At 38.4% G+C, this 24705-nt stretch overlaps 1 protein-coding gene across 1 annotated transcript; it reads right to left on the bottom strand.

Moving 5' to 3' along the window:
- Positions 1-1270: 1270 nt before the first annotated feature.
- On the bottom strand, positions 1271-24673 carry DDX21 (DExD-box helicase 21). Its single transcript, NM_001083527.1, is given in 15 exon segments — positions 1271-2415; positions 2966-3010; positions 5553-5687; positions 6431-6590; positions 9326-9399; positions 10657-10776; positions 11984-12145; positions 12598-12747; positions 13464-13609; positions 14598-14783; positions 18650-18767; positions 19808-19986; positions 20746-20821; positions 22326-22772; positions 24562-24673. Coding segments are annotated over 15 exon segments (2346 nt in total). The 5' UTR covers positions 24649-24673; the 3' UTR covers positions 1271-2154.
- Positions 24674-24705: the final 32 nt, after the last annotated feature.

Raw genomic sequence — 24705 nt, 5'->3', positions numbered from 1 at the left:
ATTTATTGAGAGTCATGTTGTCCTAAGCCGTGTAAAGTGAAATTCCCATTCATCTTCTCCCTTACTCTCTTGAGTATTTCCTCCTAAAGTACAAGTACACTGTCCTACTTGAGAAACCAACCCATTCCTATCCAAACTTAAATGTTTGGGTTGTTATTTAAGTATGCTCAGTATTTCAGCAAAAGCAGAATTTAATAAAACGTGATCCACAAGGCAGGAGTTGTTGGTCATCAACTACCGAACTTCCTCTGGTTTGAATGGGAAACCATGAGGAGGTCAAGTGATAAAACTGACAAGTGGACCAAAGAAGAAAAGCCAAGAGAATGTGAGAGCAGAGAGACATCCAGTCAGGATTCAAAAACAGAACTGAAATCTTAACAGAAAAAGAATGCTATCTCAATGCTGGTATCTGAGAGCCCCTTACTGAAAAGGTGACTTGCGTAAGAAGCAGTTGGCTATCAAGACCCAGTCAGAGAAACCAGTGTCTAGCAAGATTTCAATTGTTCAAAATAATTAAATGAAAGTAAGATAGGCCATGTGTTTGAATTCCTCTTAACAATTTATTTCCTGAAATTCCCAGTACAGAAATTAAGGCAAGACAATGCTACTCTTCAACTCCTGTACCATGTACAAAGTTTCCCAGAGAAATAACACTTGAGACCTCAGAGCAATACTGGCCAGGGGCTATTTTAGGTTCTTCGGTTCCCTCAAAGCAACAACTTAAAAATAACCATAGTTTGTTCTTAAAAAGAACTCTAGGAAGCTGCAACATTTCAATGCAGTAGCAATCTAATAGGAAGAGATCCTATACTGTGGCTATAGCAGCTAGGCTTTGAGAAACTAAACTGGATCATTGTACCTAAAATCCCCAGCTTGCCTGTTAGAAATTAAGCTCTAGACACACTAATGAACCATTATGTTTTCATCATTAAAAAAAAGCTTTATCATGCACCTTCACTTGTTCTTCTCTTTGCTCTCAATATACATGTTTCCTTTTTGCATGTAGAAAATATTTTCAGTGGATTTTTGACTCTTCAGCAATCCAAATCTCTGCCCCCTATTCCCCTAGTTCCTTCTTGGTAAATAATGTTAATTTTCCAATAGGAAGTGGAGTACATTATCATCAAGCACCATTTATCTAGCCTCCTTACTTACGAAGAAAGTTATGGGGCCATGTTATACACGTGGAATTCCTTAAAGATACTTGCTTTCTAGTAAAATACGTGTATTTACACATATACATTATTTTTTAAATCTGTGAAGAATTCACTGAAGCATGAAATCACCTTTTATTGAGAAGCTAAAAATGTATCAAAATGCACATAACAATGGCTAATCTAAATACTATCTCCTATCAAATGTATCACCATCCTCCAAATCTAGAGCATATGCAGGCATAAACTGTATTAATCACGGTTAAGTGTGAAACCTTGCTTTGAAACACTGCTCACTATTAATTCTCAGAAGATATATGCTAGAACCACAGGAGTAATTGGTGGGCAAGTGGCTAAGGAATACCAGTTAGAAAACAAAGCTTTGAGTGCTCAAAGTGCTTCTCTAGAAACTGTTGTATTCCCCATGGTATTTAGGAAGGGCACTATTTAGAATCAGTGTGAGTGATAGTTGCTTAGTCATGCCTGACTCTGCAACCCCATGGACTGTAGCCTGCCAGGCTCCTCTGTTCATGGAATTCTCCAGGCAAGATTACTGGAGTGGGTTGCCATTTCCTTCTCCAGGGGATCTTCCCGACCCAGGGATCCTGCATTGCAGGAGAGTTTTCACCATCTGAGCCACCAGGGACGCCTACTATTAAGAGACATTTCTAAGTATAAAGACAGGTCAACTTAAAAAATATCAGCAGATACTTGCTTCACTTTATCTTATACTCTATAAACAATACATTAGTATATGTAATGAATCCATACACCTTTTCAAAAGGAATACCCAAGACGGAAGTAGCAATAAAGTTATAAATGACAGTCATCAATCAGATGAAATAATTTAGATGAAGCTTTTCTCTCTCAAAGAGATGGGGACTGGGCAAGTGGTCAGGAAGGAAATACAACGTGCTTTTAACTTTGTATGAAAAATAATGTTCAGTTCCACATTGCTGAACATAGTTCTGTTTTTGCCAAATAAATCCTCTACTTCAGGTTACTGTCCAAATGCTTTATTAAAACTCCGTTTCTGGCCTTTGTTTTGAAATCTGTTACTTTTGTTGCCACCTCCTGATCGCTGTCCTCTGAAGCTTCTACTTCTTTCCCGCTGTCCCCTGGCACCTCGGTTACCCTCGCGCTGTCCCCTGAAGCCTTCCCGCTGTCCTCGGAAGTTGCGATATCCTTCCCGTGGACCTTCTAGCTCTGGTTGCTCTGTGGCCACAGAAAGCTGCCAGCGCCGTGAATCATGCCACTTTTCCTGTTGAGAGAAGGTACTATTTTTACCTGCTGTGATTTCTACTGAATTTGGTTTTAAAAGGCATGAGAAAGACAATATTTTTACCCTTTTTCTAAAGAAAAACCAGATTGATAACCTAAGTGCTTAAAAGGTCACTGGTCAAAAATAAAGTATCACTATGAGTACCCTCATCATTTATCCAATCTAGTAACTACAGGGTATCCACAGCTGTTAGGTAGTAAAACATATAAATATACCATGTATAAACATATTTTTGACAGTACTGAATAACGATATAGCAATTTAAAATGTCTATATAAACCCCCTGTAAAATCCATGGAGAAAAAAGCTGGCTATTGTTCACAATGTTGTAAACAAAAATAGGAAAACAGGAAGGCTGAATAAAGAAAAATATCAATATAAAAAGAACAGCAGAAAAAGCAGTAAAATTTACTTCTTAATGGTCTTTTAGAGACTAGACCTGTTGTTTCCCTATTATTCTGTGCTTTAAATAACAAACATTTTATAGTTTAGATACACATTAACTTCAAAATCTAAGAGAAAAGAATACCTGTACTTCTGTTACTGATGCAGTAGGGATATCAAAGCAAACACCCTAGAAATCAAAACAAATGCAAGTTAATCCAGATTTTGACAAGAATTATAAAATGCACATTAATCGATACTCCAAAAGACTAGGTAATATGTAAAAGAAAAACAAAAAGATTTAAAAAAAAATCCATTTTAGATAAACTTTAGGCCAAGCCCAACACAATACATCCCCAAAGAACAACAGCAAAAAGCCAGAGGTATTTATGAAAGGACTCAAGACTACCTAGAATTGACTAGAGGTCATTCTTGGTTATTACACTGTGCTAATCCTCACAGAGCAATCAGCTACATTTTATAGCTGAGAAAACAAAGGCTTGATGAGGCTAACTTGTCTAAGGTCCCACAGCAGGTAAGAGCAATTTTAAAAACCTGGTAAGCATAGCTCTAAAATAAAACCTATGGTTTAAAACCATTAAAATACACTGACTTCCTGTAATCAGGATGACCTAACTAAAAGCAGGAAAAAAATTATATTGTTCGTTTTCTAGTATCTGTAATTCAAGCTCCAATGAAAAGTATTTAAAAATTAAATACTATACAGGACAGTATCTTCATTAACAAGCAGTGCCATCATTTCCAATTAGGAAGTCCTCAATCCCTGGCCAAGGAACTAAGATCCCATAAGCCACTGGATGCAGTCAAAGAAAAAGGAAGAAACAAAAAAAAACAGAAGAAAAAAGTCCTCCTGTTTCTCAGTGTCCACAAAATAATCAAATTCCCCTCATAAGTGACACAGACACTCCTCTCCCCGGCTGTCTTTAACTGCAAAATTTTAAGGAACATCCATTTCACTAACAATTTACCCAATTATAACCACAGATAGCATCAGGTACTGTTGGATTTTGCCATCTGTGGGAATCTTCATTCACATATTAACTAACCATTCAATACCAGGCACTCACTGCAGTATAGAGACATCTAGAAAACAGTTTTGGCCCTTGAGTCGGCCATAGTGCTCTTGAGACTCTCAATCAGTATGCAAGCACAGCAAGGAAAAAGTTACATGAATAAACCCAAAGAATGCTAAAGTACACATAGAGGTACCCCCAACTCTGCCATTTGGCCAGGGGAAGTTTCAAAAAGACTTAAGGCTAAGTCAAAAAGACTTAAGGCTTTTTTTTTTTTTTTTTTTTGTGCAAAACAAGCATTTGTGTTTATTAACCAAAAGGAGGGAAGTCAGAGCAGTGCAGACTCCTACCAGTCCCTTCTGTAGTCTACCCACCTAGGCCCAGGCTGCCAAGGCCACTCTTCCCTGCCCCACCCCAGGGTGAGTTCCCAGGTAACCAAGGCCCATGGGCTAAAGAAGAGGAAGTCAGCAAAGGACAGAGGCCAAGGAAGGAAGAAAGAAACAGAGCTGCTGGGTAGACAGTTCTGGTGAGATCCCTTGGCCCTCCACTCTCAGGGGGGCGGGGGGGGTGGTTAAGTGCCCCAAATCCAAACCCACAAGCAGGGGACATTCATGTCAAAACCCGACATGTGAGGGCCAGGCAGTGGTCCAAGGTCAAGAGCCAGCTTAGCCTTAAAAATAAAAAATAAAAATAAAAAACCTCCATAAAAAATACCATGGAGGTAAGAAACACTCTGTAAACAGTGGACTGTGCATACACTAGGATGAAAGAAAGCAAGATGCACTTGGCACTGTTGGACTGGAGGGCGCTGGTGGAGGAGATAGAAAGGAAGCTGCTAATGAGGACAGGAGCCAGCTAATGAAGAATCCCCTTGTGAAAGTTGGGACTCTATCCCAGATAATGTGGAGGTGCTTAAGGAGATGAACAACATGGTCAGAGAAGCAATGAGTTGAAGATAAAAACCTGATTTGGTTTACAAGGTCAGCAGTTCTCCAAGTATAGTCCATGTACCACTGGAACCCTGAGATCTTTGAGGCATTCTACCAAGTACACATTTTTATAATACTACAATGTTCTCTGTCCTCTTCATCCTCTTAAGGGTAGAAGGTTTTCAAGACACTACATTATAGTTGATACCGTTGTCTGACGACTAACAGAACATATTCTTAATGCTTTATTAGAATTTCAGTCTTAATTTCTAATACATAAATATCAATAGGTATAACCCACATAAACAAAAGCATTTTGGTGTCCCTAACAATTTGTTAAGAATGTAAAAAGGTCACTAGAGCAAAATACTTGAGAATTGCTGTAATAGTCTACACCATTAACTGAGGGCAGGAGTCAGAAGAATGAACACTAGGTTCAAAAGGCAAGATTTTAGATTTTTAATTCAATTTTGAATATTTCTGCATTAAGTTACTTAATAAACCCCATCTGGGTGGGGATGTCAGGGAAGTAGATGGGTCTTCAAGTCTGGCACTTTATGCAGATAGTTCAGGCTAGATACACATGGGGCAGTCGTCAATGACTAAGTGGCAACTGAGGGTCACGAAAGACACTGCCCAGAGAAGACTATCTACAGAATGAAAATATGCAGCATCCCGGCAGAACAGGGAAAAGCCACCACACAGTGTTTCACCACCAGCATGAAGCTACTGAACCAAGGGGAGCTTACAACAGAGGCCTCAGCCTTACCTGCTTTCCTTTGAGAAAGACCATTCCCTTCACTTTGGAATCAATATCCTCACCCAGCTGCTCTTTAAGTTCTTTCCAAGCATAACTAATGTTTGGCATTTCAATTGAGCACCGCAAGATCATGGTCACAAAGCCCTATGGAAGAGGAACAAAGTTAAAGTCTCAAAAACAAACATACGTGATATGAACACTTGTCCTCATGTTTCTAAGATATTTATGAGAAAGTTCTTTCTAAAAACATATCCCTCCCACCCTGCCATTTTAGTACGAGTAAAACTGAGAAGCTCTGAATAAGACTGGTGCATTGTGCTAGTGCTGGTATCCAGGTCATGATATTAAACTTTTGTAAAATGTTACCACTTCGGGAAACTGGCCAAGTGTACAAGGAATCTCTCTATATTAACGCTTACAATTTCACTAGAACCTACAATTATCTCAAAAATTTCAACTTAAAAAAAAAAGAAAAGCATTACCTTTTTAAGTTTCTAGGAATCCTGGCTAAAGGAATCACATGCACTTACATTGTTTATATGACTGGGTTTTTCTTTTATAGGATTAAGAAAAATTGACATACAATGCACATACCATAAAATCTGGCATTTTAAAGTATACAATTTAAGGGGGTTTAGTATTTTCACAAGATCTACAATCATCACCAGTATTTAAAATTCCAGAATATGTCCGTATCCCTTTACCCCACCAAAACCCACATTCCCTTCAGCAATCACTGCCATTGCCCTCCTCCAGTAAGACACTGCAACAACTAATTTTCTGTCTCTATGGATTTGTTAATATGTATCAACCTTCATGCAAAAGTTAAAACAATTGGAAGTTTCAATGGGACACTAAAGTGTCAGAAATTTGACAGGGACCCCTACCGCTTCTGAGTTGATCAAGGAGCGCTGGTCTACCGACGTGGCACCAGAAATGTGGGCCAGGGCTGCTGCCAGGGCTTCCACAGCTCCCTTCTCCTCAATCAGCTTCTCGGCTGATTGCTTGAAGTGACCAATCGCAGTGGGAGGCACAGAGTCCAAGAGCCTGTGGTTTGATGGAAAGTAGATTTGTTAGGAAAAAGGATAGTCAAAGTGGACAGATTTCATTTTCAAGACAGCACAATCTTGAGATAAATCAATCTTTCAAACCAAATATTGCACATGAGTAACATCATTTTGATGTAGTATATAAAATTATCACACTTCTGTAGCAATAAATCCACTCCTTTGATTGTGTCTAATTCTAATTTACCATCTAACCAAGAAAAATTTATCCAAGAAAATAATAAGTATTAAGATGTTCATTACACTGTTACAGAAAGAGTATAAATAATTTTAAAATGTGCACCAATATGGACTGGTTAAGTAAACCATAAAACAGATACAATGGCATGCCATACTGCCATTAAAAATGTATCAATAAATAACAAACTTTTACAATTAAGTATGTGTTACTTTTAGAATTAGAAAATACTACAGCTATTCTCATTCTGAAATAAAAGAACTCTCAAATCAGGTTATATCAGACCCTTATGAGACTATACATTTGTTAGGAAATGACTATTATCTTTGTGATAAGAAATAAATGTCACATCTCAAAATTGAAAGAGATCACCCAAGACAAGGAGGAACAAGGCTGCATGAAGCAGCTTCTTTTGGCAAGGCTGCTGCTCTAGAGGCCTTCTCATGTACCACTAGCATCTGGGTCTCTTTTCAACTTTCTGGCCATCTAACCCCAAATTTTCTTAACTGGCATCACAGGAAACCCTGTCTGCAGGATAAAGAAAAGCATGCTAAATTTGAAAAATGCTGAGTTAAATTCTTTTCATTTGCAAAACTTTCCTGAGCTACTAGTATGCTCATATTTAACATTTCTTCTGATCATGAACTCTTTTTTAAATTAAGTTTCTCACACATACATAATAGTAACTATGAAAAACACTGTAAAAATGCTGCTCAGACTCTGGTTCTTAAGCAGGGGATGTAGCTCACCACTTGGAAACATCTGAAAAATGACTGGGAGCTTTCTGGTGCCACCTCACTCAACCTCAGGAATATACTGCACAGCCAGGGATGCTAAACAGCTAAGTATCCTTGCCAATCAAAAAAATGGGCAGAAGACCCAAACAGACACTTCTCCAAAGACATATGCATGGCCAACCAGCACATGAAAAAACACTCAACATTACTAATTATCAGAAAAATGGAAAGAAAAACTACAATGATCATCACCCCACAGCTGTCAGAATGGTTATTATCAAAAAGATCACAAATAAATGTTGGAGAGGATGTAGAAAAAAGGGAGCTCTTGGGAATGTAAATTGGTACAGCCACTATAGGCGACAGTATGGAGGTTCCTCAAAAGGCTAAAAATAAATTACCATGTGATCTTACAATTACACTCCTGAGTATATATCCAAAGAAAATGAGACCGCTAATTTGAAAAAATTTCAGAGCAGCACTAGTCACAATTGCTAAGATATGGAAGCAACCTAAATGTCCATCAACCAATGAATGGATAAAGATGTGGTACATATATACAAGGGAATACTATTCAGCCATAAAAAAGAATTAAGTATTGCTATTTCCAACAACATGGATGACCTAGAGATTATCATAATAAATGAAATCAGAGAAAGACAAATATCATATGATATGACTCATATGTGGAATCTAAAAAAATAATGCAAATGAAACTATCTACAAAAAGGAAACAGACTCATAAACTTACGGCTACTAAAGGGGAATAGAGTGGAGGGATAAAAGGGATAAATTAGGAGTCTAAAACTAATACAATACAGTAAATCAACTATCAGATCAGATCAGTCGCTCAGTCGTGTCCGACTCTTTGTGACCCCATGAATCAGCATGTCAAGGCCTTCCTGTCTATCACCAACTCCCGGAGTTCACTCAGACTCATGTCCATCGAGTCAGTGATGCCATCCAGCCATCTCATCCTCTGGCGTCCCCTTCTCCTCCTGCCCCCAATCCCTCCCAGCATCAGACTCTTTTCCAATGAGTCAACTCTTCGCATGAGGTGGCCAAAGTACTGGAGTTTCCAGCTTTAGCATCATTCCTTCCAAAGAAATCCCAGGGCCCATCTCCTTCAGAATGGACTGGTTGGATCTCCTTGCAGTCCAAGGGACTCTCAAGAGTCTTCTCCAACACCACAGTTCAAAAGCATCAATTCTTCTGCACTCAGCCTTCTTCACAGTCCAACTCTCACATCCATACATGACCACAGGAAAAACCATAGCCTTGACTAGACGAACCTTTGTTGGCAAAGTAATGTCTCTGCTTTTGAATATGCTATCTAGGTTGGTCATAAATTTCCTTCCAAGGAGTAAGCGTCTTTTAATTTCAACCAAAAAAAATTAAGTATTCTTCAGTTTGTAGGACAACTGCACATAATGAAGAATGTTCTTGCCCTTATGCAAGTAGCACCTCCAATGATACTGTTAATCTAATCCTTACCATCTAGATATTTTCCATAACTTTTACCTACACCATATCTAAGACACAGTTATTTAAAATGCCAACACAACCAAACTATTAATAATGGTTTCCTCTGGTGAACAGGATTGGGCACAATGTGCAAAAATGAGAATTTTTATTTTATACAATTTTACTTCAGCACAGTCTATTTTTTTTAACAAGCAGGTTATAAATTGTTTAAAACACTAAATAGAGTACATTTTAATCTAAATTTCATTAATGCACAAAAACATGTAATAAATAGAGCAAGCATAAAACAAACCACAGCAGTGGTAGAGAACATACCTGATGGCATCTTTGCTAGAAGCTTTTATTATCTCTGTTGGAGAAGGAACACCTATTCGTTTAAATTTAATTCCCTACAAGGAAACGAACCATAATTTAATGTACAACATGGCCATCAATTATTTCTATTGAAACCAGTAGTCCCCCAATTTTCTAATACTTACCAAACATATTTGATAATTATTTAAAACAAAACTTTTATCTTAGAAAGGTTTTTAGATTTACAGAAAAGTTGCAAAGATTTGATAATTATTTAAAACAAAACTTTTATCTTAGAAAGGTTTTTATTTTTTATTTATTATTTTTTTTAGAAAGGTTTTTAGATTTACAGAAAAGTTGCAAAGATAGTACACAGAGTTCCTGTCTACCTGCACCTATTACTTTGGTACATTTGTCAGAAATGTACCAAAGAAACCAACACTGCTACATCACTATTAACTGAACCCCAGATTTCATTCAAATTTCACTAGTTTTTCTAATATCCTTTCTTCTCTTGATATATGACCAAGGACACCACAGTACATTTAGTTAACAATGTCCTCTTAGTCTTCTCTGATCTGTGACAATTTGTCTTTCCTGTTTTTCATGACCTTGACAGTTTTAAGGTGTGCTAGCCAGTATTTTGTAGAACGTCCCTCAATTTGAGAATATCAGTTTTTCACACAGGGGGTAGACTAGGGTTATGGGTTTAGGGGAAGATGACCAGAGGTAAATGCCTATCTCAGTACATATCAAGGGCACATGCCCATCACTGATGTTGACCACGATCACCTGGCCAGGTGGTGCTCCTCCCCAGGGGAGAAAGTCCTCACCCCCATCCCACTCTGCTCTTTACAAGATGGTAACTAAGAGAAATCCACTGAAGGTGATTAAAGCTCCACCTATCATAGGAGAAAGTATAAAATTCTTCTGCAAGGAAAAGTGCATTCTTTCCCATTAAAGAAATTCTCTTTTTGACAGTCTCATCTTTCATGGTTTTCAAGCAATTCTCCAAACTTCAAGTAACCCCCTAAACCTACACTTAAAATACTTCTGTTGTGTTCATTGTGCATCACTGTCAGAAAACTGTCTTTCAAACATCTCAATAAAAAAAAGACCCCTTCTCATCATAAATATTAAGACAAAACCACTGCTTTCAAATGCAAAGTTATTCAAAACAGCCTTTAAATGATATGACGATATATAAAACACGTATTTAACGACAAGCTTTCACTCATGGCCACATGCTTAAAAATAAAACTTAAATAAAGTTAACAAAAACCGAATAAAGAGACAAAGACTGACTTTGGAATTCAACATAAGCTGAATGAAGGCTAAGAAAAAAGTTTTACCGCTTTTTGTTCCACTTGGGCTAACTGATATTCTTCTTTGTGCTGGTAAAAGCAGATGCAAACCCCAGTTCTCCCAGCTCTACCTGTTCGCCCGGAACGATGAATGTAGGATTCAACATCCTATGGAAGTAAAATATGTCAGTGATACCAAACGATGAAGAAAGAGTCCTGAGAGCCTACGCAGAGCCGAGTGTGGTGGTGACAGACTTGGCCCGAGAGGGGATGGTGTGAGGGAGGAGGCACCTAAGCATTCCAACTTTAAGAACTGAAAAAACTTTGAAACCTCTAGAACAGTGGTCCGTCCCTACGATGTGGGTAAATCTGCAAAAAGTATTGCTTTTTTAAAAAAGCATTATTTTATTTAACCCACTATATCCAAAAGTTTACCATTTCAGTATGCTATTTCTACAAGACATGTTATCAATGAGATATTATACATTCTTTTCCCACAAGTCTTTCAAAACTACTGTGCATAATAGAAAGTTTAAATATTTTAAAAATCCAATGTGTATTTCATACTTACAGCACATACAAGTCAACTAAGACTAGTTGCATTTCAAGTACTGAACAGCCACGTACGTGCCTGTGGTGCTCATACTAGATAGCACAGGTATACCGGCTTATTTAAATAATGTCTCTGTTACACACTTATGGGACATCCTGTGTAAGAAATGGTGACTTTGTAGTAAGGTATTTTTCCATCAGTGTGAATATTAATGCTGAGGGATTTGCCAAATTTGGGGGTAATGGGGTCTTCATGCCTGAAGTGATGGGAACAAGCTCCTTCAGACTAACTTTTATGTAAGTGTCCACACCATATAAACTGTTCATCAAGGACCTCTTTGGGAAGTTCCCATCACCCAAGCAGTTTTAACGAGAAGTTGTTAACCACAGGCCTTTCTCGCTTCTCTCTTCTCTAGCTCTCAAGTTTATCTACCCTACCACCACCCCATCTATGCCTTACCAACTTCAAAGTCCAGTTCAAAATTGCACTACCCCCATCCAGCAACCTTTCAGGACAATGCTCTAACCAGAAACTATCTTTCCAACCTCTGCCCACTCACCACACTGTCAGTTCTGAGAGAGGTGGGGACATATGACAGGTTCATTTTAAAATCACCCTTAGCAACCGAACACCCCAAAGAAAGCTATCACTAATCATCTGAAAAGAAGCAATACAACTTTCAATTTGTTTTAACACCCAAAAGAAACAACAAAATAAAAGTTAAGTGTAGCTTTGCACAGTAGAAGTATCGTAGCCAATGAAGTTTATCCAAGATGAATTACTAATGGGGGGGGGGGGGGAATCTAACTGTAAATCCCTTACCTTTGGTGGAGAACTCTGAACAACCAGATCAACCTCGGGGATGTCTAGCCCACGTGCAGCAACATTGGTTGCAACCAAAACTCCAAAATCACCATTTCTAAAACCTTTCAGGGTGATTTCCCTTTGCTTCTGTGGAATGTCTCCATGTAAGGACTGGGCATCCTGCCAAAGAAACAAGCTCACTTAAGAATACCAGATCATATAATGCAGGTACTTTTAAAATCACCAATTTGGCCTATAAAGACATTCACATTTTGGTGACACCTCTGCTGAAAATACAAAGGGGAAAATATGCCTTCCATGGACAAGTCTCAAATTTTCAATGGTGGTCATTAAATCTGTATTCAACTGTATTCAATTATTTGTTGTCATTCAGTCACTAAGTCGTGTCCGACTCTTTGCAAACCCATGGACTGTAGCATGCCAGGCTTCCTTGTCCTTTACTATTCAACTACCCAAATATGAGTGATCAAATATTTGTCACAGTAACCTTGGGTTTGAGCCATGCTTTCTTCATCTGTGAGATAAGACGGGCAAATCAGATGAACTCTAAGATGTATACTCTATTAACTGAAAGATGCTGCCTCCTTATGGGAAGAGAGGGTAAGACCAACCTGTCTTACAGCCACATTCTGTGACAACTCCTGGGCTTCTTTCTTTGTTTCACAAAATATGATAGTGCGCCCTTGAAAACCACTGTACACTCGGATCACGTCTCCGATAACTGCTGCCCTCTGAGTCCAGTGGCACTTGATAGCCAGATGCTTAAGAAAGAGGAGAAAAAAGATTATTCAGTAAAGCCTCGCTAGAATCTAAATCATCTGCCCAAGTCTAATGATACTAAAAGCAATTGTTTAAGCCTGACTAGAGAAAACTTCCACCACCACTGTTTAGAGGGAAAAAAACTAAACAACTAAAGCAGAGAGCCTTTCCTCTTTCACCAAAGAGTACCCGGCTTCTTTATCCATTTTTTGACCTAACCCAGAAAATGTAAGAAAAGAAATGCTGTTCCTAAACTCCCACAAGAAACCAAATAACAGGCAGCAGGAAAGCCTCTGTGTGTTCTGTTCTTCATCCACTTAAACATGCAATCAGTAGTCAGTTTCTGTACAGGTCTATTGCTTGGATGCAATAAAGTCCACTAGGTACCAGACCCTAAGAAAAACACAGCTTCAACAGCAAAACTACGATTCTGTTTCCCTCTAATGTATAAACTCAATGTGTAATGTCACTCCACTTACCAATTTATATAGATTTAAGTTTCAAAAGATTCTTCAATCAGGCTACCAGATGATGAAATTTATAAAAAACACAGATACCATTTACCACTCAATTAGAAACATAACTTTACTTGGCTTTTCACATAGATTTAGTACTTATTGGGAAAAGGAGTTTGTATTTGCAATCTAAATACGATCAGACAGGGAAAAACATTATATACTATTTGTAACTAATGCCAACAACTGAATGAATCATTTACCTCTACAGTTATTGCTGTTTTCTGTGTCTTTTTACCAATCAGGTCCACTTGTTCATACGTAGATTTCATGTATTTCTTAGCAACATTAAACACCCAATAGGGGCAAGTTGCAGAAAAAAGCAATGTTTGGGGATTGTCTTCTGAATCTTTGAGGGGGAAAAAAAAAAGTATGAATAATTCAAAATAGCCTACACAAACAGAATTCCACTTCACCCAATTTTTCCAGGGTCCATCCAACATTCTACAAGAAACACTTCTGACACCAAGCCAGGCATTGAGGACATACAAATTAAAGACATCAAGGTTCCCAGTCGGCAAAGAAATATTGCCTTAATAATTTAAGTAAAGGATTCTTGAAATACCCAGAGAACTTTAAAGTTATTTTGCTTTCTAACCATCAGCCCTTATGAACCATGAGGGAAATCTGTCCTTTCTAATGAGACCTACCAAGTGGATAACATCAATTAAACAGGTCCAATAACCAACGAATTTAAGTCACTAAATAACCTGTAATCAACACAACAGATTCTGTACTCATCTATTCTCCCAAGCATTTCCTCAACATTTGGAGGTTAGAATTTATTCATTTTTTGAGGTCAGACACTAAAACTCCCCAACCTCAATTTTTTTAAGTTTGCTCTTAGAAGACCACTACATTTTCCTATATTTCCAATGGTAGCATAACTGACAGAACCCTTCTGAGAGCAACCAGACAGTGTATATTGAGGAACGTAAGTATTTATACCTCTCAAATCAGATCTCCTTTGTGGAAATCTATCCTTAAGAACTAATTTTGAATATTGTTGTTTGAAGTAAGCTGTCTACATACAAATGTCAGCAGATTTATATTATGTAAAAATTACAATATATAGACAGATTATCATGGCACAAATAGTTCATGGAGTTTTACATGTGCAGTATGATTACAGTTAACATACACACAATAGCACAAATCAGGAATAAACCAGAAACAAAGTATACCAAGCTGGCTTCTCTTATTTTCCCTATTGTAATTATGTGCAAATCATGGAAATTTCCTGCCAACTTCCTAAGGCTTCATTTAACTTTCAGAAGACTACTTAACCACTACCCTTCCTCCGATCCCTTATGCTAGTTCTTGAATGTGCAATTTACCTTTCTTGTATGCTACACATAAAATCTCTTCCACTTGATCAGCAAAGCCCATATCCAACATCTGGTCAACTTCATCCAGGACAACATGCTTAAGTTTGGTGAGATCTAGCTTGCCATTCTGCAGGTGGTCTTTGATACGACCTGGTGTCCCAACCAGGATATCAATCCCATTCTTCATGCGTTCAACTGTAAAGAACATCAATGATGAGATATGCTGGATTTTTAAGTCCTTTTATTAATCTGGAACACCAATTTGATATATTTTTTATTCTAAAATATTTATTAACTACAAGTATTAATACAAGGTACTATGCCAAATACTTTAGATAGAGACACTCGAAGCATTCCTTGACCTACTGGGGAAATATGTAAGAAATGACAGTCCAAAGACTTCCCTTGCAGTCCAGTGGTTAAAACTCCACACTCCCAATGTAGGGGGCACGGATTCAGTCCTTGGTGGGGGAACTTAAGATCCCACATCCCATGGCAGTCCAGTGTACTACATGACATAACAAAAAAAAAAAATGCACCAATGAGGGATGGTAGCACCAGGAAAGAGATTATTTCCTTTATTGGTGGAGGGAGTCAATATTTTACAAAGTGAAAACAAGTATCTTAAAAATAGTAACTTTCTATAGGCAAGAATGCCAGGAGAAATATCAATAACCTCAGATATGCAGATGACACCACACTTATGGCAGAAAGCGAAAAAGAACTCTTGATGACGGTGATAGAGCAAAGTGAAGAAGCTGGCTTAAAACTCAACACTGAAAAAACTAACATCACAGCATCCGGTCCCATCATTTCATGGCAAATAGATGAGGAAACCATGGAAACAGTAACACTTTTTTTGGGCTCTAAAATCACTGCAGATGGTGACTGCAGCCATGAAATTAAAAGAAGCTTGCTCCTTGGAAGAAAAGCTATGACAAACCTAGACAGTATATTAAAAAACAGAGATATTACTTTGCTGACAAAGGTCTGACTAGTCAAAGCTATGGCTTTTCCAGTAGTTATGTATGGATGTGAGAGCTGGACCATAAAGAAGGCTGAGCACCAAAGAATTGATGCTTTTGAACTGTGGTGTTGGAGAAGACTCTTGAGAGTTCCTTAGACTGCAAGGAGATCAAATGAGTCAATCCTATATGAAATTAATCCTGAATATTCATTGGAAGGACCGATCCTGAAGCTCCAATACTTTGGCCACCTGTCACGAAGAACCAACTCACTCAAAAAATCCCTGATGCTGGGAAAGACTGAAGGCAGGAGAAGGGGACGACAGAGGATAAGATGGCTGGATGGCATCACGGACTCTATGGACATGAGTTTGAGCAAGCTCCAGGAGATGGTGAAGGATAGCGAAGCCTGGCATGCTGCAGTCCATGGGTTGCAGCAGTCCATGGGTTGCAAAGAGTCGGATACGACTGAGCAACTGAACAGCAACATAGGCAAGCAGGTATAGGGAGAATGACAGGATAGATGGGCAAGCATTATAACAAAGTGCAGAGATGGTCAGAAAAGTGGGGTTCAATGTAACTGTGGTGAGATGGTAATGATACAACTGTTTCCATCCTGTTTTTGAAAATTAATTTTTATTGCTGTATAGCTGATTTACAATGTTGTGTGAGTTTCAGGTGAACAGCAAAGTGCTCCCTGTGCTATATACAGCAGGTTCTGATTAGTTATCTGGATGTAACTTTCTATCAAGTTGTTACTGTAGTTGAGGAATCTACTGCTAGGTACTTGACATACTTACCCAATTTCATCCTCACAACACTGCAGGGTGAGTTTAGCAATCCTACATGAATAAACTAAAGTGCAGAAAAGTCAAGCGACTTAAACTGAAAAATCATTCAGGTACTCTGTGAGCAGAGGTTAGAGGCAAACCCAGGCCGTTCTGATGCCAAAACCTATGTTAGTTCCACCAAAGCCAAAAAGAGATAATCACAAGCCTTGTGTGCCAATACTAAGACTTCTTTTGTCATTTTTTATATTATTTGTAAATTTTTATTTTATATTTGAGAATGCTGCCACTGCCCAGCATCCTGAGACAGTATCATATTGCATTTCCCTAGCCCAGGAAGAAACAGAAATTCAAAGTATAGTTGCTACTGAGTATGTATCACTTTTGTACCACTGTAAAGTCGTGAACTCTTAAGTCAACTCATCTTAACTGAGGGACCTTAAGTTGCTGTCAGGGACCTTAAGTAGCTCTTTGGCTACATGGGTGTCATATGGGTAGGGTAAATTCCTATAAGCAGATTTTTTTTTTTAATAAGTAGAATTATTGAGTAAAAGGGTTTATGTATTTCAATTTAAAGAGGTGGTTTAATTCTCTAGTAGTCAAAGAATATGCCTGTTTTCTCATTCAAGGAATTATCAAACTATCTTTTATCCTTTGATACTCTAAACAGGTAAAATATTCATTATAATTTTAATTTACATCTCTAATTGTGAATGAAACTGAATTTTATTTCATATATTACAATCCACTTTCTTATAATGTGAAATATTAATGCTGTTTCATCTTTAATCTTTTCCTTATTGATATACAAATTAAGGGCTTCTCTGATGGCTCAGCAGTAAAGGATCTACCTGCCAATGCAAGAGATCCACCTGCCAATGGATTCCATCTGTGCTGGGAATATCACCTGGAGCAGGAAACGGCAACCTGCTCCAGTATTCTTCCCTGGAAAACCCCATGGACAGAGGAGACTGGTGGGGTATAGTCCACAAGGTCAGAGAGAATCAGACACAACTTAGCAACTGAACAACAGGTGATTTACAATGTTGTTTTAGTATCAGATAGATAGCAATGTGATTCAGTTACACATATACATGTATCTATTCTTTTTCAGATTCTTTCCGTATACAGGTTATCACAGAGTATCGAGTTTCTGTACTATACTGGAGCACCTTGTTGATTATGTTTTATATCTATGTTTTATATCTAGAAGTGTGCAGATGTTAATCCCAACCTCCTAACTTATTTCCCACCCTCCACCCCTGCCACCTTTCCCTTTTGATAACATAAGTTTGTTTTCTTCCTTTTTGGGTTCCAGGGGATGGAGGCTAGGGGTGGATTGGGCTGTGTGGCTTGCAGGATCTTAGTTTCCTGATCAGGGACCAAACTGGGGCCCTGGCAGTGAGAGCACTGAGTCCCAACCATTGGACCACCAGGGAATTCACAAACATGAGTGTGTTTTCTGAGAGTCTGTTTTGTAAATACGTTCATTTGTTTCATTTTTTTAGATTCCATATATAAGTGAAACCATATATTTGTCTTTCTCTGCCTGAGTTATTTAGTATGATAATCTCTAGATCCATCTTGCTGCAACTGACATTATTTCATTCTTTTTATGGCTGAGTAGTATTCCATTGTATGTATGACCATATCTTTACTCATTCATCTGTCCAATACAAAGACTTTCAAAATGCTTAAGTCCCTTCCTGAATTATGTATCTGACCTACAAAACAAAGTTTCTAGGTCTTAAATTGGGAAATAATGGAATATTATAGGAGGGGATACATATGGCCCTTGGCACCAGAAAAAGGAAAGGCTGCCTACAGTAAAAAGAGGCAAAGACCCAAGGTCCTTGACAGATTAAAAAGAATAACCTTGAATTCTGACTTTCTAGTTCCTGGATTCTGTCCTCTTAGGCTCAGTAAGGCAGTCTTTAGGTAAACATAGATAAATAATAACAAAAGTCCTAAGATCCATATACAGATTTGACATATCACCATGCAGGACCGTGTGCCTGACCATCTTTTAAACAATAACGGCAAAAGAGAGAGTTCCCTGGTGGTCTAGTGGTTAGGATTAAGCACTTTCACTGCCATGGCCCAGGGTCAATCCCTGGTTGGGGAACTGACATTCTGCAAGCCACACAACACGACCAAAAAATAAAAGAAGAAAAAAAAAGACAAAAGAAAACCACCATAAATGACTAAATCAGGTAGGAAAAGACAGATGTCAAAGTCAGAAGAAATTCAATCAGGTCATCTTAAAAGTAGATGGCATTTTCCTTTCCTCACTTGTGGATTAACTTACTTTGTCCTCCATAGGGAGTTCCTCCATAAAAACAAGCCACTGCCAGCTTTTTTGTGATGTCACTGAAGTCTCTGCTTACTTGACTTGCCAACTCCCTTGTGGGTGCAAGAACCAGTACCTGAAAAGAAAAACTAATAATGGAATCCAAAGTATTATGCAATAATTGTTTAACAAATTTCCAATACACCAGGTTCAAGTCATCCTAACAATTACTTTCAAAATATCTATAATAATACCTATAATAACACACAACAGATTTCTACCAAACCAAAAGGTACAGCCTAGATTTAAATTCAGTGTAGTCTGAAATCTCACACTACAGTGAAATGGAAGTAGAATAGAAGTCAGAAGAGTAAGAGCAGACCAATATGGTGAAGGGCTTTGAATCCTAACAGGAAACACAACACAGGACCACAACAGACCCTCAGATTGGGTAACAGCATGAAAACAAATGTGATTTAAGAACAACCTAATACATCCATTCAACCGGTATTTACTGAACATCTATTATACACCAGGCACTATTTCAGGTGCTAGAATAATTTATTGTTACAGCTGCTGAAATTGCAGACAAATAACAGTAAACGAATGAATTAATGAGGAGGGGGCATGGATACTGGAAAGCCCGTGAACGAGGTGAGGCCAAAAAGTCAGGTACAACAACCCAAAGCCAAGGTGACAACACAGGCATTTTCAAGGAGGTCAAGGTTTGAATGCTAAGTTCTTTAGAAATGAGCTCAATAAGCACCATCCTCATCAGAGGGCGTGGCCTCTTCACATCGAATACTCCTTCCTATTCAGACATCTCTATTAAAAATACTTTCCCCATTTTAGGCAAAAATGCAGACACTTGACAAAACCCTTGAGCTCCAGGGACATCTAAAAGTCTTAAAGAAATATATAAGCATTAATAATAGAGGTGATCATTACCATGGAACAAATGACAATATTTAAATACATAAGGTTTGTAGTCAACAGTCTTAAAAGAATTATCCTGATTTATATCTTCGGATAAAGATCTCTAGTAAAAAAGATCTTAAGAAAAAGGCCTTAAAAACTCAAAACAAAACAAAGGGATATATAAGTGATGTCCAAGAAATGTCTCTTTTTGTGCGGACTTGGAACCTGTAAACTAAAGACTGTGTTAAAGATACTTACCTGAGGGGCACGCCCTCTCTTCCGGTCTTGCAGTTCTCCAAGAAGTTTCTCAACCAAAGGGATAGCAAAGGAGAATGTCTTTCCAGTTCCTGTCCGCGCCTGTGCAATCAAATCCTTCCCACTATAGACATGGTGAAAAGTCTTTGCTTGTATAGGAAACAGGAAGGTCACCCCACGGGCTGTGAACAAATGAGCCATGTTACCTGACTGTGCAGTTCTTAAAGCCTAGGCCATACTGGAGGATGAAAGCACAGCCAGGCTTCTGATCCTGCAGAATTCTAGAATTCTACATTCTGGTCACATCTACAAAGTTAAATTCAAATATATTCTGGCAATGAAGAATATTTTGACCAAAAAATATCAATAAACTTTAAAGCACTAGAGTACAGTAAATACTTATTATCTTAAGAGATGAAGCCCCTTGTCACGAAATCTCATCTACAGGTCAATATAAGCCCAAAAATCAGGCGTTTTGCTGTCTTGACTGCACCACACCTGATTCAGAAATCACCTAAGTTGAGCATCTGTGACTTTCTACTTGGTTCATAGGCACAATACTAACCTGAGTTCTGAGTCAGGCTAGTATCATTAACCTAGAGATGCCTCAAGAAGTGCAAGAGGGTAAAAAAGAAAATACCAACATGGCATCAATATTTAATTGCACCAGTACTATCAGTCATTATACCTCTGAATATATATAATGTATTTTTTATTTTTTTGAATATAATATATTGAATAAATTTTAATCATTCATTTAAAAGGCAGTAAAGGCCATCACTAGTTTAGTCCTTTACCAAATATATAGACCTACTTCATTTATTATATGGCTGCATATATCATCCTCCAATAAGAACATGTCCCAGTTTATCTCAACAAAACCAGTAGAGTGCTTCCAAATAACGTGTTCTAACATTATACAATATTGCCAAGAACATTACCTTTAAGAAGTTTAATAGTTTCTTCAGATATGGGAAAATTAGAGAAAGCGCCTTCTTTTTGCTCCACAGTCATTTCCTATCAAATAAAGGGGGCCACAGAAAGAAATCAGTAACTTTATCCCTACAGGTTAAATATAGAAAGCCTTCTAAGAAATTATTCTAAAATATTTCTTCTAAATCAACCAAAAAGACACAAACACTCTGGTAAGTAAATCAAGATCTGAAAAGGATAAAGATGACAGTAATCTATAAAACCCTAAGAGAAGAAAATTTTGTGGCAAATATATATAGCACAGATATACCACATATGGCTAGTGAAAGCAGCTTCAGCCTCAACTAAGAACTTTTCCAGTTATTCCAAATCAACAATACACTGGTGAAGAGGTTATTAACCACTTCGCATAGCAACATCTTTCATAAACATATCCACAGAAAATAAGGGATAAGCATTTATGACAAATGATTACACTGGCACTATTTGATAGTGAAAAATCTGAATGTCCAACAATTGAATAATTAAGTGAATTTCTAAACATCTACATGATGGATTACATAACCACTAAAAATATTTAATATTAAAAAGTAAGGAAAAAAAAAAAAAAGTAAGGGAAATGCCTATATAAAAATATAGGCAATGGGCTTCCCTGGTGGCTTAGTGGTAAACAATCCACTTGCCAATGCAGGAGACATAAATTCAATCCCCAGTCAGGAAAGATCCCACATGCCACGGAGCAACTAAACCCATGTGCACCACAACTATTGAACCTGTGCTCTAGAGCCTGGGAGCTGCAACTCCTGAGCCCAAGTGCCATATCTACTGAAACTCGCAAGTCTTAAAGCCCGTGCTCCCCGACAAGAGAAGCCACCACAATGAGAAGCCCAGGTACGCCATCCAAGAGTATCCATGGAGCAACAAAGACTCAGTACAGTCATAAATAAATAAAATTATTTAAAAAATAAAAATAGAGGTAAGCTAGGAAAAGGCAAGATACAATATGGATAAAATCATAATCTGACAAAAAATAGCTGTATATGTTTTTTATAATCAGGAAAAAATTTTAAATCTTGATTACAACCCTACGGCAAAGAGAAATTTACTAGATTTAGCATTTTTCTTTGATGATTGAGCTTCTGAAAGATAACAGGATCAGCTTCCAAAAGGACATTTAAACATTGTATTCAACTCAAGTTAGTTAATGACCTAAACAAAAAGACTTGTGCAATCAAGCAAGCACCTTTTCAGTAGTTCCACTTAATCATGATTTACTAGGTGAAACCCTCAGAGGGATGCTGGAGTATATATGCATAACTATATACCTCCTGTTGATTTCTGACTTGAAAATAAGCAGATCAAGTGTGAAGAGAAGACATTCTCTAAACTTAAACCTTGCCTAGTTGCAAAGGAAGTATTCTGACAGTGTAGTTTTTAAAATACTCACCCTGCACCTCAAGAGAGGCGCTATGAAGTGCTGACACATCCAATTTCCTCCCATTATTAAATAATATGTGTAACAATTATATACTTATTTACCTGAATCAACATCAAAAGATACACTGTACATATTACAATGCAACTTTACCTGCTCTAACTCACTGTTTTCTTCACTGGCAGCTTCCTTGGAGTTGGAGTCAGGTCCAGAGTCAGGGAATCCATTCTTGAGGTTGGGGCTTTTCTCTTGAATTTCTCCATTTATTTCTTTTTCTTTCTTCATCTTTTTGGGCTTAGGTGCACCCAATTCTTCCTCAGAAGGCTCTTCATTTTTTATAGCTTTTTTGGTTTTAGGAGAAACAACTGTCTTTTCACAGGGCTCCTTCGATTTTTTCAAACTTTTGGTTTTAGGAGAAATAATGTCATCTTGAGATGGCTCCTCTTTCTTTTTTGCCTTTTTAGATTTAGGAGAATTCACGTCAACCTCAGAAGTCTCTACTTTCTTTGTAACCTTTTTAGCTTTGGAAGAAATCATTTCTTCTTTTTCTTCTGCTGCCTCTTCAGTCTTACTAGATTTTGGCTTCTCTTTTTTACCTTTCTAAAAAATAAATAAAGACAATGCAAATGCTGAGCAAAGCACTGATACAGTTGCATAATATATCAATTATACATTATTTCAAGATCACATAATTATGAAAAATATAATTTGGAGGCATTTTTCAACATGTGTACTTCTACCTTGCACAAAGGCAAAAATCAAACAGTATGCTTTTTAATACTGTTTCTTGGCTACCATGGAGAGAATAATATACCAATAACTTCATTAGCTTGGAAGAGAATGCTTCTTGGTAACTATTCAATTGTACAAGCTGTACAGTCCAATTTTTACAAGGGACTTGGAATGGCTCACAGGATTCTCCAACATGTTCTAAACCACAAACTACAGGAAATGATCAAGAACAATTTAACTTAATTTAACTTGATTAAGTTAATACAAGTATGTATGTCCACAGATAGATGATAACCCAATCTATCACCTCATGCGTAAAAAGATATACCTAACTTAAAGGGAAAAACAGAGGGCACAAAGTCACAAGAAAATGGAACAAGGGAAACCTCAAAACCAAACTAGATTACAGTTCCGAGCTGAAATGTCTGACCATCTCCAACTTTTCATATTTCTGAAAACTTAGTGAATATGTGTTTTACCTTCTGTTAAAACCTCCGTGGCAGAGCCTCAGGTCAAGGCAAGAAATATGGGGACTATTTCATTGAGCTGAAATCTGCCTCCAAAAAACTTCAGGCTTGGCCTCTGCTCTGAAATCATGGATGAACGGTAATCCCTCTCATATGACCTATCCTTCAGACATCTGAAAAACAATCTGGTCCACTCCATCTTAAGGCTTCAATTCTACCATCCCTTTGTTCCACCAACGAGAGCGGATTTTCAGTCCCTGTGGACTGCTTTGGAATGCAGTGGAGTTTGCTGGTCGTGTCCTTTCTAACTTCAACATCCCACAACTGAATAGGCTGGCCGATGCAAGGCAAGGAAACCAGGACTACTTCCTCCCCTTGGGGACAAGTCTCTGCTACCTCCGTTTCCTACAACACCAAAATACTGCTGCTGGAGAAACTCTCCCGTTAAAAAGACCCTGAAACAGCAGGAAAGAAATTCTAAGTCATGAACAACACAAGTTCCTAAGGACAATCTTTGTTCTTTCCGACCTTACCTCAGAACAGAGAATCAGTCACAAGTTAAATCGCTTTCTAAGGAAGTAATAAGAAGGAAGCAGACAGCTATCGAGGTAACTTAAGACTACCGCACACTGCTAGTCTATATAAAAAAAAAAAATACGGTGTGCAGTCAGCACAACACGTCTACATTTCCACGGGAAATCTGGCCAACAAACATTAAGAGGAACTGAACTACTTTTTCGTCTAAGGGCCGCTTTCCGGAAAACTATATTTCCACCAGTAGGGTAAAAAATGTCACGACGGACGCCACCCACGTGTGCAGATGGGTTTCTGGCTGCGCCACTTCAGGAGGAAACGCTGGTCCCTCTTTTGACTTACAATTCCCTCCACGCACTCTCAAGCCGTGAGGTCCGTGTCTGGGCCAAAATGTGGGGCCTAACGGTGACCAGGTGTCGGACGTCCAGACTCTGAGACCACGTGGGACGCCGGCCGGCTCACTAGTTCCCATCTGCCCGGACTTCTCGGCAAAGCGCACACCGCTCGTGAAGAGCACCGACCATTCCCGAAACCCACGCGGGTCTCCGGCCGGGCAGGGTCCCCGCCGCGCGCCTTGTTTCCCGGCCCGGGCTCCTACTCTTAGCGCCCGGGCCCTCGTCCTGCCTGGTCCCAAGTCCCTCGGCCCTCAGTGGTACCTTCTCATTTTGTTTTCGCGGCATCTCCACTTTTGCCACGGCTGCGTCTGACTCCAAAACCGCGTCACTAAGAAGTTTCCCCGGCATCACTCAGCACAAGCTATGTAGGCCGACCAGTCTCGTCTACCGCGTGGAGAGGAAGAG

Source organism: Bos taurus, chromosome 28, assembly GCF_002263795.3.
Source record: "Bos taurus isolate L1 Dominette 01449 registration number 42190680 breed Hereford chromosome 28, ARS-UCD2.0, whole genome shotgun sequence".
NCBI lineage: Eukaryota > Metazoa > Chordata > Mammalia > Artiodactyla > Bovidae > Bos > Bos taurus.
The sequence above is the reverse complement of the archived record's forward strand: the minus strand, read 5'-3'. Positions and strand labels throughout refer to the sequence as shown.